Here is a 12,539-nt window from a genome sequence, read left to right on the forward strand (position 1 = left end):
AAACTGTGTATTATGAAGTTTTAGACCTTTATGTCGATTGGGGTTTTCTCACAGATCAGTTACTGATACATTGCACCAAAAAAGTCCTATCCACTGCTTTTCTAAGAGGATTAGCATCTTTCTGCTAATATCCGCTCCCGTTCTATCATCTTTTATCCATTTGATCCGGCTCCTTACAATAAATATACATCCATCGAACAATGTACAGATGTAATAAAGCCGCGGCTTCATCCTCGCAAGGAGCTGAATTTACTTTCCAGAATCCATTTATTTTATTATGTCACAGAAGGAAATGAAGCGGGGGAGGGGATCTTTGCGGCGGAAGATCCGCACCATGGGAAACGGTCCGCGGTGAACCATTGAGCGCCGCTTCGGTGATCTCCTGGTGGAGTAAAGTCTCCAGGCCTTCTGTTTCCCACCCTCCAATGCCCTCAGGTGTAAACTCCTAAAAAATATCCCATATATTACAGTCCTGTCAGCGAGCCGACCCCTACAGGAGTAATCCAGTCCAGATGGAGTGATGTCATCATCACTGGCCTTTCTCAGAGGAGCGGACTTGCTGCCAAAATAAGAGACTAGCAGCAAGTCATTAATCACTTCTGTTCAGGAGCATTTTGCTCATTAAATGGTTATTAGGGGTTAATTTTCTTTGGTAGAAAAGGATCTACACCTAATCTTACAGGGAAGGTCCACATTTTTTTTATTAAAGTCAGTTTTGCTGATGCATTGCTGAATAGATGTGCAGTTACATGATAAATTCAGCTGGCCTGTAGCCAACACTAGAGGGAGCTCGTGAGCTGACTGCATACAGCTTTATCATTGGATTCTATGTGTAAGCTGTATGCGGTGAGCTCCCTCTAGTGTTGGTTGCAGGTATTCAATATCTTTTTTTCTTATTTGTTGATAGACTAAAGGGGTCTATCTGTAGCAGAAAACCAATTTAAAGGGAACCTACCACCCCGTTTTTTAAAAATTAGATAAAAATAGTGTGAAATAGGGGCAGAGCTGGGCTTTACATTAGGGCCTTTTCGGTGCCTTTACACCCCCGTTAGGCTGCCCAAATACCTTTGTGAAGTGGCCGTTTTCTGCTGTCACTCAAGTGGGTCAGGTCGGATGGGCGTGGTCACAGCGCTGTTTGTCCCCCAGGATCCTGCTCATCATTACGTTGGTGGCGTAGTGGTGTGCGCATGTCCAAAGAAGATCCACTGCCCAGGAGATGAATAACGGCGCGGTCTTCGCTATTCAGCCGTTTACCGGTGGGCGCGGCCATCTTTCCTGTGGCCGCGCCTGCGCAGATGGAGCGCTCTGCTGCCCGGGACTTCAGGAAAATGGCCGCGGGATTCCGCGCATGCGCAGATGGAGATCGCGGCGGCCATTTTCCTGAAGTCCCGGGCAGCAGAGCGCTCCATCTGCGCAGGCGCGGCCACAGGAAAGATGGCCGCGCCCACCGGTAAACGGCTGAATAGCGAAGACCGCGCCGTTATTCATCTCCTGGGCAGTGGATCTTCTTTGGACATGCGCACACCACTACGCCACCAACGTAATGATGAGCAGGATCCTGGGGGACAAACAGCGCTGTGACCACGCCCATCCGACCTGACCCACTTGAGTGACAGCAGAAAACGGCCACTTCACAAAGGTATTTGGGCAGCCTAACGGGGGTGTAAAGGCACCGAAAAGGCCCTAATGTAAAGCCCAGCTCTGCCCCTATTTCACACTATTTTTATCTAATTTTTAAAAAACGGGGTGGTAGGTTCCCTTTAATAATTTTTAAAGGTGGGATTCTTCATTTAGACATAGAGGTGTATGGCTCAAAAAAGGTCAAAGTGATGGAATCTGGATCCTTATACCATCTACTGTAGTCTTTAGGGTAAATTATTGAGCTAAAAATTAACTTTAAAGGAACGGGGCAAGTCCTGAGTGCCATATTAAACTCTGATGTCTGCCATATGCCACCCAACAAGCCTTCTGTTGGTAGCACACCTTATAAAGCCTGAACAGCACTGCTCCAGACACACTGCAGTACCGAGCATGCCCACTACACAGCATACAGATCTGTGCTGTTCCGGCTATGTACACCATGTACAGCCGATCGGTTGAGGTGGACATATATTGATAACTTAATCTAAGGGAAGAGACAGAAGGCCGCTTAACTCGGACGAGGATCGCAGTGCAATACATGGACTGACCGGCGGCTCCTCCGACCTGAGCTTGACCATTTCATAGAAATACATCAAGCTGTCATACTCAGGTCGGGAGAGCCGACCGGCCAGTCCAAGCATTGCATTGCGATCCTCGTCAGTTATACAGCCATCTTCCCTTTTTAGGCTGAGGTGTCAGTATCAAAGTAGTGGACTACTCCCTTTAAGGGGACACGATTAAAATATTTCGACTGAATTTATTGCGTTACCATTTTTCAAAAATTTCAGCTCTGTAAGGCAAAAAAATTGTAAATGCTGCTTTGGAGTATTAAAGGCTTAAAATTTGGAGTAATTCAAGTCTAGAAGATTGCTAATGCCAGAAAATTGGTATTTCGACTTTTCAGACCCTTTCATCCCACCCCCCAGCTGATCTCAGGTGTTTTAAAGGGGCGAGATGATCTGATCCCCTTCATCGTTTATCAAACTAATACCCTAACCATATGGTGTTTTCTCTTTTACCTAATTTTTAGTTTTTTTTAAACTTTTTGTGCTCCAGAGCCACATTGACAATTTCCGGGCTTCTCACACTGGTAATTTGCCTTCTGAAAATTGCTGTTTGTGGAGGTAATTTGCCTTCTGAAAATTGCTGTTTGTGGATGATTTCTCTCGTGGTTTTTTTTTTTTTTTAAGCTTTTGTGAGTATTTCCACCACCACTTAGTCATGTAGCTAAATATTCCCTATTGAACAAATAAAGCATCAGATAACCTTTAACCAAAACAAATAGGGGGTCATTCCCCTCCTCGCCCCTCTGATAAACCTTCCTGGGAGCCGTGCCCGTCCCGCTTTTCCTGCAGCGGTGATCCTGAGAGCTGTGGTGGCAGCGGGCTCAATCTTGGGTAAATATTTGTGGCAGCTGGGTGCAGGCAGATAAGAGGCTTGTTCCACGTAGGTTGTGCCGCTTCTCTATTGGCCTCGTGACCTAAGATCCTGCTCCAGGTCCCGCACATTCAGGATCCGGCTCGTTCCCAGAATTCTGGTGCCTCATTAACCAGCGGTGGCAGATTATCGCGCACCTCAACACATCAGCATCTCGTGTCCCGAAGGCTTGTTACAGTGCATCCCAGGCTTCTCACAGAACTGGCACACTGTAGCAAATCTTCAGCTTTTTCAGCCTGCTCTGCTCGTCGGCTCACCGCAATTAAAGACATATAGTAGAGAGGTTTTAGGGGTTATCACCCTGCTTTCCGCAGACCCCGAGTGTCATAAATTAATAGATGAGCATTTTACTTCATATTCCGTGTTTTCTTGTAGGTTACACCTTCTTCATTTCTGGGTCATCAGTAGTCACGTTTTATCTTTTAATTTATTTTAGTGGGCTACGCAAAAAATCAAGCCATCCACCAGAGCTCTGGGCGTTACTTGTGTTTTTTGGACTCGGTGAGTATGGTAATTAATAACTCCTGTTTGTTTTTTGTTTGTTTTTTTTTTATTTACTTCTCATCCGGGTCCTCACACCTGGTGTATAACATCCGGCACCATTGCATCCAGGGTATATCGGGCCCCTCGCCCCCGGTGTATAACATCTGCCCTCCCCCCCGCCATGCTGTATGCCTTCACTAACATGTGACAGAACGGTTTGTGGTTCAGAGTTCACTAATAGGAGCCACCGGGGTAACAAGTTTCGTTCATGACATTTCTTCCCTCCTAAATCTTCCCCATCACCTGTGAGTGATATTATTGAGAAGTGGAAAGAATCGCAGCAGCTCACCCCCGAAGTGGAGACCCCGTAACGTTACAGAGCAGGGGGCCGAGTGCTGAGGAGCAGAAGACAAAAGTCACCAACCCTCTTGGATCTCTTCTGGTATTGACATCAGCACAAACACTGCTCTGGTATCTGATGGACGAGTCTGGGTTTGGTGAATACCAGGAGAACGTGACCTGCCTGACTGCCTTGTGCCCGCTGTACAGTTTGGTGTAGGAGGATAATACTATGGGCTGTTATTAGGGGTCTCCGTCGGCCTCTTGGTTCTAGTGAATAGAAATCTTAGTTTTTCAGCATAAGGGTACCGTCACACATTGAAATTTCCATCGCTACGACGTTACGATTCATGACGTTCTAGCGATATCGTTACGATATCGCTGTGTCTGACACGCTACTGCGATCAGACACCCTGCTGAGAATCGTACGTCGTAGCAGATCGTTTGGAACTTTCTTTCGTCGCTTGATCACCCGCTGACATCGCTGGATCGTTGTGTGTGACAGCGATCCAGCGATGTCTTCGCTTGTAACCAGGGTAAACATCGGGTAACTAAGCGCAGGGCCGCGCTTAGTAACCCGATGTTTACCCTGGTTACAAGCGTAAACGTAAAAAAACAAACCGTACATACTCACCCGTCGGTGTCCTTCAGGTCCCTTGCCGTCTGCTTCCTGCTCTGAGTGCCGGCCGGAAAGTGAGAGCAGATCACAGCGGTGCTGCGCTCTGCTCTCAGTGTACGGCTGCACTCAGAGCAGGAAGCAGACGGCAAGGGACCTGAAGGACACCGACGGGTGAGTATGTACTGTTTGTTTTTTTACGTTTACGCTGGTAACCAGGGTAAACATCGGGTTACTAAGCGCGGCCCTGCGCTTAGTTACCCGATGTTTACCCTGGTTACCCGGGGACTTCGGCATCGCTCCAGCGCCGTGATTGCAACGTGTGACCGCAGTCTACGACGCTGGAGCGATGATTATACGACGCTGCGACGTCACGAATCGTGCCGTCGCAGCGATGAAAATTTCAATGTGTGACGGTACCCTAAGACATTGTGGACAACTTTAGCTTCCATCTTTGTGGGAACAGATTGGGGAAGGTCCTTTTCCGTTCCCCATGACTGTGCCTGGTGCACAATGGCCATACAGACATGGTGATATGACCGGCTGCACAGAGCCTGGACCCCAACCCCTCTGAAATTGTGAGCCCGTCCGCTACCCAATATTGGGGTCTGACCTCACAAATGATGAAGGGGCAAACATTCCCACAGATGCCTCGAATAACTTATAGAAAGTCTTCCCAGAAGAGCGGGAGATGTTGTATCTACAGAAGGGCCGACTCCATATTACGGTCCATGGATGAAGGTCCTGTTGTGTAATGTGGAGGGGGCACATACTTTCCTTCCTATAATATGTCGCTCCTCCTGCACCTTGTTGATCTGGGATACTTCGACGTCCTCTGTCCCCGTGGGAAAGCTTGGATGGAAATGTGGTATTTCAGGGGGAAGTTGTCAAATACCTCAGCGAGTGTCTAGAAGTGACAGTGTAATCCCAGGGTGATGGCCACGGGGCTGTGTACACACGTCTGCGGTGTTTGGACAGCTCCTGTGCCTCAGCAGACGCTGTGTTCTCTTGTGATGGGGCCTGAAAGGGTCAAGTACGTAATCGCGAGCCGTCCTTTAGACGAACAAACGGAACGTGAGACGTCCATCAGCGCCAGGAATGGCGGTCAGTGGATGACATCTGCCCGTTCTGTGCTGGTAGACAGGCTGCCACATCTGGTGGCCACACTGGTAGCCTGCGGTGCCACATAATGCCACCGTAGAGGCCCCATCGTTGTCCAGCATCAACCTCTGGAAAGCAGTCTCGAGTAGCGCCTGCGAAACTTATCACGATATTGAAATATTATGCAGACTGGATGCAATTGTAACAAACCCTCAGCTGTACAAACATGGTCTGTGCTGGTTAGTGAAAAAAAAACAGTTTGCGGACAGCATGCGGAGACGGTGGCACAATATGATGCCTTTCCATAAAATGTCGCCAATCCATCTCTGAATCTCGCTTGCTCTGGTTCCCGCCGCCCGTGTTACTCTTGATTCTCAGCCATCGTTTTGCAACCGCTTTTATTTTCCGTCGCGTGGTCCGGCGGATCGCTGTGGGTCTGGCACCAGCAGTGCGAGCCGCCCCGGAAGCTGTTTGCTTTGGCAGTGGCGACGGCGCCATTATTAAATGTAAACGTTTTTCGCAGGAAGACTCTCACCCTTCATCATCCTCACCGCTAACTAGTAGCACCGGAGCGACGAGCCTGCCAGTGTCGGTGCCCCCAGGGCTAGAGGGGGGGAGTGAGTTACCGCATAAGTGTCCACATCTCGGCTTTTATTTCCTTACAGGCTTGTTGTCCTTGGCTGCTGCGCCCTTTCGTGTGCCCGTACCAGCGCCCGCAGGCATTCTGCAACTTTACAAAGTACTAGATCGTCGACTTCTGTTCTTGTCTGAAAGGTGGAGAGGCCCCTGACCGCGCTGCCTTTAATTAAGAGCTTGTGTACTAAATGTGTGCCAATATACCTCTATAGCTGGGAAAACTGGGTGACCGGCATCGGATGCTGCACCTAGACAGATGTGCCATTCAGGAATCTGGGAAAGCTGAGTGATCGCTTTAGGATTCAGATGACACGTCCGCTACCTGTCCTATAGGAAATATGTCGGCTAATGAGTGTGGGAGTAGTCATGGCCATTTTGTTACCCAGCTTTCCCAAGGAAATTTGTTTTATCACTGCAGAGGTGTCTGCTCTGGAGAAGTAATGGCATGATGAGAGTTGTAGTGTCGTCTGAAGGTGCTGCCAATACACAGGGAGGATCCAGTTCTCAGATCCGATGTACGAGATTGGTGATTGATCTTCCCCTTCACACTCACATTCTTGTGTCACTCGCACAAGTTTGTTTTTTTTTGTGTATTTTCTTTGCTTTTTAACTCATTTCTTTTTCATTTAGTTTTTGTTTGTAGGCATTTATTTTTAGGGGATTTCTCAGAATTTTTTTAGCTTTTTTTTATGCCTTCTAGGCTTTTATGTTTTATTTTTTAGTTTTGTTTTTTTTATTTTTGCGTTAGTTTTATTTTTAATCTTTTAGTTACTGTTTTGGTATGTATTGTAAGCAATTGTTGTTTGCGGGGGGGAGGGATTTTTTTTTTCTTGCAGGCTATTTTTTTCCTTTTTTTTTTCCTTTCAATTTGTTAGCTGAAAAGACTTCATTTAAAGTGACCCAATAATTTCTGCTATTGGGTTTCATAAGGAAATGTTTCCTCCTTTTTGTTTCCTGCACATTCAGCGTTGATGTGATCTGTGCTCATCAATCAGGTGGTTGGAGAGTTTGTGGCTTTTATCTGTCTTTCTGAGCTCGCTGACTGATCCCCAGATACCTCCATTCCGCAGCCAGCAGTAGACAGTGCAGCGTGGAGGATGAATCAGTGAAGGTTCACATTGGGTATGTCGCACGGAGCTGCAGAATTCAGGACCTGTTAGTGAGACAAGACCAGAGGAGTGAAGTTTCTGCTCACGGCCAGGTGTGACCTGCCCCGAGAGGAAGATGACGTTTCCCAAGTGTCGCCCTTCGCTTTGCTTCCCATCGATTCTCTGTTCAGCTCTAAAGCTACATTCATAATTCTGGTGCACTGCTCTCTTGTAGAAGATGCATTAAATGTGGAATTCCCCTTTAATATAAATGTTTTCCCTGACATTGGACATTATCAGGAAAGCGTGCCAAGTCCGGTGTGTGTCTCGGGTCAGTCAGTGTCCGCACTACCGGCCCTTTAAATAGTTTATAGCTGTGGAAATGCTGGCGGGTGACTGCAGACTCGTGTCCAGCGCCTTACAGGAAGTTTTCATTAGTTTTTGTGTTTGGCAGCGGAGGATGGAATTTTTCTTTTTTTTTTTATAGCGCATTTTTTATTGGTTTAATTTTCATTTTCTTTTGCTGCTTGTTGCAGTCAGACGGTTCGGCTTTCAGGAGAGTAGATGGCGATTATAATGATGTCCTGTGTGGAACTTCTGCGCTTCTACCATTTTTCCTATTCTGTATGACGGAAACCTACACTGATGTAGCAGAGCTTAAATTGGTTCTTTGAGGGCTGCTTTTGTGCACTTTTGGTCCTTTCGGGGTTTGGATATTCTGCGGCCTTCCCTTCTGACTTGTGCCCCTGCCGACCTCTTCCCTTTTTGGACTCTGGGCCCCTGCCGACTACCCCCTTTTGGGCTCTGGGCCCTTACTGATTTCCAAGTTCTCCTTTTGGGCTCTGGGCCCCTGCCGACTGCTCCCTCTTTGGCCTTGGGGAGACGACCCCTGCCGACTGCTCCCTCTGTGGCCTTGGGGAGACGACCCCTGCCGACTGCTCCCTCTTTGGCCTTGGGGAGAAGGCCCCTGCCGACTGCTCCCTCTTTGGCCTTGGGGAGGAGGCCCCTGCCGACTGCTCCCTCTTTGGCCTTGGGGAGGAGGCCCCTGCTGACTGCTCCCTCTTTGGCCTTGGGGAGGAGGCCCCTGCTGACTGCTACCTCTTTGGCCTTGGGGAGGAGGCCCCTGCCGACTGCTCCCTCTTTGGCCTTGGGGAGGAGGCCCCTGCCGACTGCTCCCTCTTTGGCCTTGGGGAGGAGGCCCCTGCCGACTGCTCCCTCTTTGGCCTTGGGGAGGAGGCCCCTGCCGACTGCTCCCTCTTTGGCCTTGGGGAGGAGGCCCCTGCCGACTGCTCCCTCTTTGGCCTTGGGGAGGAGGCCCCTGCCGACTGCTCCCTCTTTGGCCTTGGGGAGGAGGCCCCTGCCGACTGCTCCCTCTTTGGCCTTGGGGAGGAGGCCCCTGCCGACTGCTCCCTCTTTGGCCTTGGGGAGGAGGCCCCTGCCGACTGCTCCCTCTTTGGCCTTGGGGAGGAGGCCCCTGCCGACTGCTCCCTCTTTGGCCTTGGGGAGGAGGCCCCTGCCGACTGCTCCCTCTTTGGCCTTGTATATGTTGCCCCCCCCCCCCCAAAAGTAAAGGATTTCTCTGAAAGAGACTTGTTTTCTACCTGTGATTGGGCTCTGCTTTTCTTGAACACACGACCATTGTGCCGTAATTATACTGCCATTATTTAATATTGCAACTTGTAACATCAAACAGTGGGAGAACAATGCTTTTCTTTTCTCCGGGTCATTGTGCTGCCCTCCCCCCTCCATCCTCCTATATTATTTGGCTTCTGAAAGATCCGTAAACCACATTTCAGGCTGGCACCGGTGCGCTGCTTGTTTATAGATTGTTAGGAAAGTTTCATATAAATCTGGCTTCTTGTTCCCCTTGTTCTTACTTCTCAGTTCAAACACAATGGGACACATGGCGTTGAGGTCTACTTTGGCGCTGTTCAAACCGTTCTGATTTATGTAGTTGTTGTTGGCATCTCCATATGTAAAAGTGTTGTAATCAATTTAATATAAAGCACAGTGAATATAACTACTAATACTGTCCTGTGTGTGCAAGAATATAACTACTATAATACTGCCCTATGTACAAGAATATAGCTACTATAATACTGCCTCCTATGTGCAAGAATATAACTACTATAATACTGCCGCTATGTACAAGAATATAACTACTAGAATACTGCCCCTATATACAAGAATATAACTACTATAATACTTCCTCCTATGTACAAGAATATAGCTACTATAATACTTCCTCCTATGTACAAGAATATAACTACTATAATACTGCCTCCTATGTGCAAGAATATAACTACTATAATACTGCCCCTATGTACAAGAATATAACTACTATAATACTGCCCCTATGTACAAGAATATAACTACTATAATACTGCTCATATGTACAAGAATATAACTATTAGAATACTGCCCCTCTATACAGGAATATAACTACTAGAATACTGCCCCTATGTAAAATCCACACACAATCCGCATCAATTCCGCATAAATACCGCAGCAAATCCGCACCTACGGTTTCTTGCAGGAGAGGCGGATTTTGTTCGGAAAATTCTGCACCCCAATCCCCAACGTGTGCACATAGCCTAATACTGCCCCCTATGTATACAAATATAGCTACTATAATATTGCACCCTATCTACAAGAATATAACTGCTATAATACTGTCCTTATGTACAAGAATATAACTACTATAATACTGCTCCTATGTACAACAATATAACTACTATAATACTGCTTCCTATGTACAATAATATAACTACTATAATACTGCTCCCTATGTACAAGAATATAACTGCTATAATACTGTCCTTATGTACAAGAATATAACTACTATAATACTGCCCCTATGTACAACAATATAACTACTATAATACTGCTTCCTATGTACAATAATATAACTACTATAATACTGCTCCCTATGTACAAGAATATAGCTACTATAATACTGTCCTTATGTACAAGAATATAACTACTATAAGCTTTCATGTATATAATTTTATTGTAGCCATATGGCAGTGCCGTTTTGGGAGGTGGTAAATTGATTGCTTTAAGACTTAGAATCGGCTCCTCGGTCTTGGATTAGTGAGACAACAGTTGGACTGGTTTGGTGAGACGTCTGCGGAGTTTGTGTCTCGGCCTTGAGAGGTCTCCCACGTCCATTAGAAGCGGCTGTGACCCAGACGATGGATGGAGAGTAGCAGTTTGTTCGCATCCCTCTTTATCTACAACCTTGGCCGCGGCTTCCTGGATGTTCTCCCATCTGTCCTCGGTTCCCGGCTGCACAACCACCTTTTACATTGCAAGGTCACTGGGGAGCAGCCCCCACCTGACGATGGGCCCCTGCTTGCGTCATTTCCCACCACTCTACTCTTGTGGGAGCTGCTATTGATGGGCAACAGCCGACTTATTTGACATGCTTTGCTGTGTACAGGAAAAAAATGTCCCTCCCCATGTTATCTTTATGTATGACCGGAGCTTTTATGTACTAAAACATGTCTGCATACAGCATTGTGTGAGAGACCGATGACAACACGGCCTTCACCTCCATGTTTTAAGAGTGGACACTTCATTATGACCCATTATTTCCAAATGACTGTTGTGGGGTCTGTGCTGAACTTTCCCTTCTAATCTGCTAGCTTCCAATTTAGAGGTTTGGAAGGTTTGCCGTCCCTGGTGGTCTAGTGTTTGGCCAGGTGGGCCTAAGGACGTGCGCACATAGCCTTATAGTCACAGGTGATTTTAGTTTTGAGCCTGTTCTCCTTAGTGACCAAGTTTTCAGGATGGTAGCCTAGTAGTGATCAGTGGGTCATTGTTGATCTTGGGGGCTCAGAGGGAACCATTTATGTGTAGTGTTCTCTTGGAGGGTGTAGCATAATCATTGGAGGTTTACGATTTTAGAAGCTTACAGATCAATTTGTAATCAATTTTAATATTTTTAGTATTATTGTGGATATAGTCCCTGGTGGGCAAGTGGAGGACTTGTTATACCGGGTGGGCGGTGTTGGTTTTGTCCCTTTTTTTTAGTTTGTAATGTTACAGTTGAGCTTTTTAGTCTGTAATAATTATAGGGGATAACTCTGGAGACTCTTTTCGTGGAACAAGACAACTACAGGACACAGTTTTATAAGTGGTAAAGTCTATATTATCACACGGTGATTCAAACAGGTGCAGAGAGAAACTCAAGTCCACAACACTTGGTGTAAATAATAAATGCAGCTTAGCAGTCTATAGGAAACTTCAGAGGAAAATGCAATCAAGCAGAAAGTCTATGAAGCACAGTTATTCTTGAGGATACTTGACACGAATAAATCCTTGTCTTAGTCCAAACACAGATAGATATGCTTATAAGGCAGTTCAGATCATATCTTAGCTCAACCAGGGAGGCCTGGTTAATAGTCTCAGGTTATTGCAAAGCAGAAACAGCTTACATGTCCAGCAAATGCAGATGGAATTAAACACGAGCAGCAGATGAAGGAGGATTACTGGAAACTTGTGTTTCCACCACACAGGTTCACGGGAGCAGGTGTATAGCCAGGGAGTCACCAGAGGTCAGGAGCTGGATGCAAGGCAGAATACTCTGGCACAGACTGAAGGCTGGGGTGGAGTTTTATAGCAGGAAGACACAGTGCACATGAGACCAAAGACGCCATCTTGGAAAAGGGCAGTAATGCACAAAAGGTAATAAATGTTCAGAGTCCTGACATAGTCCTTGGTAATTGTTGCTGCCTTAGTGGCTCAGCAACGGTCTTGTCATTTTTAGCCTTCCACTATGGGTGGTGGCTTTGTAGTCACTTGAAGGCCACTGTTGACCTTCGGGGGCCCAGTAAGAGTTGTAGCACTAGTATGCGTTTTCTTTACTTTTATAATTCTATAGGAAGTTTTATCATCTATAGTAAAAAAAAATAAAGAAAAATAAAGAATAATACCACTCTTGGTTATCGACATTGTCCCTGCTGGCCTAGTGGCGGACTTCTAATACCACGAGGCCTAGTGGAAGCCTTGTGATCTGTAGTGTTGAAGTTCGGATTGATCTGGGTCCATATAGATTTTGGTGGAGGTTTAGTATGAGCCCTGTGCTCTGGTGGTCCAGTGGAGACCTTGCTATGTGCAGTGGTCCAGTTAAAGGAGGTTAGTAGGTGGTGATCCACTTATTAGTGACTGTTTAGGGTGGGATCTTCGAGTCTTTC

General features: G+C 46.8%; 1 protein-coding gene across 4 annotated transcripts in view; it reads left to right on the forward strand.

Annotated features, from left to right (window-relative positions):
• The window catches only part of QTGAL (queuosine-tRNA galactosyltransferase), a 190,225-nt gene that overhangs the window by 29,687 nt on the left and 147,999 nt on the right, over positions 1–12,539 (forward strand). For all 4 annotated transcript variants that reach the window (XM_077253589.1, XM_077253590.1, XM_077253591.1 and 1 more), the window contains one exon: positions 3,515–3,579. In XM_077253589.1, coding sequence (XP_077109704.1) covers positions 3,515–3,579 — 65 coding nt within the window. The remainder of the gene's footprint in view (positions 1–3,514; positions 3,580–12,539) is intronic.

Source organism: Ranitomeya variabilis, chromosome 4, assembly GCF_051348905.1.
Source record: "Ranitomeya variabilis isolate aRanVar5 chromosome 4, aRanVar5.hap1, whole genome shotgun sequence".
In the NCBI taxonomy this organism is placed as follows: domain Eukaryota; kingdom Metazoa; phylum Chordata; class Amphibia; order Anura; family Dendrobatidae; genus Ranitomeya; species Ranitomeya variabilis.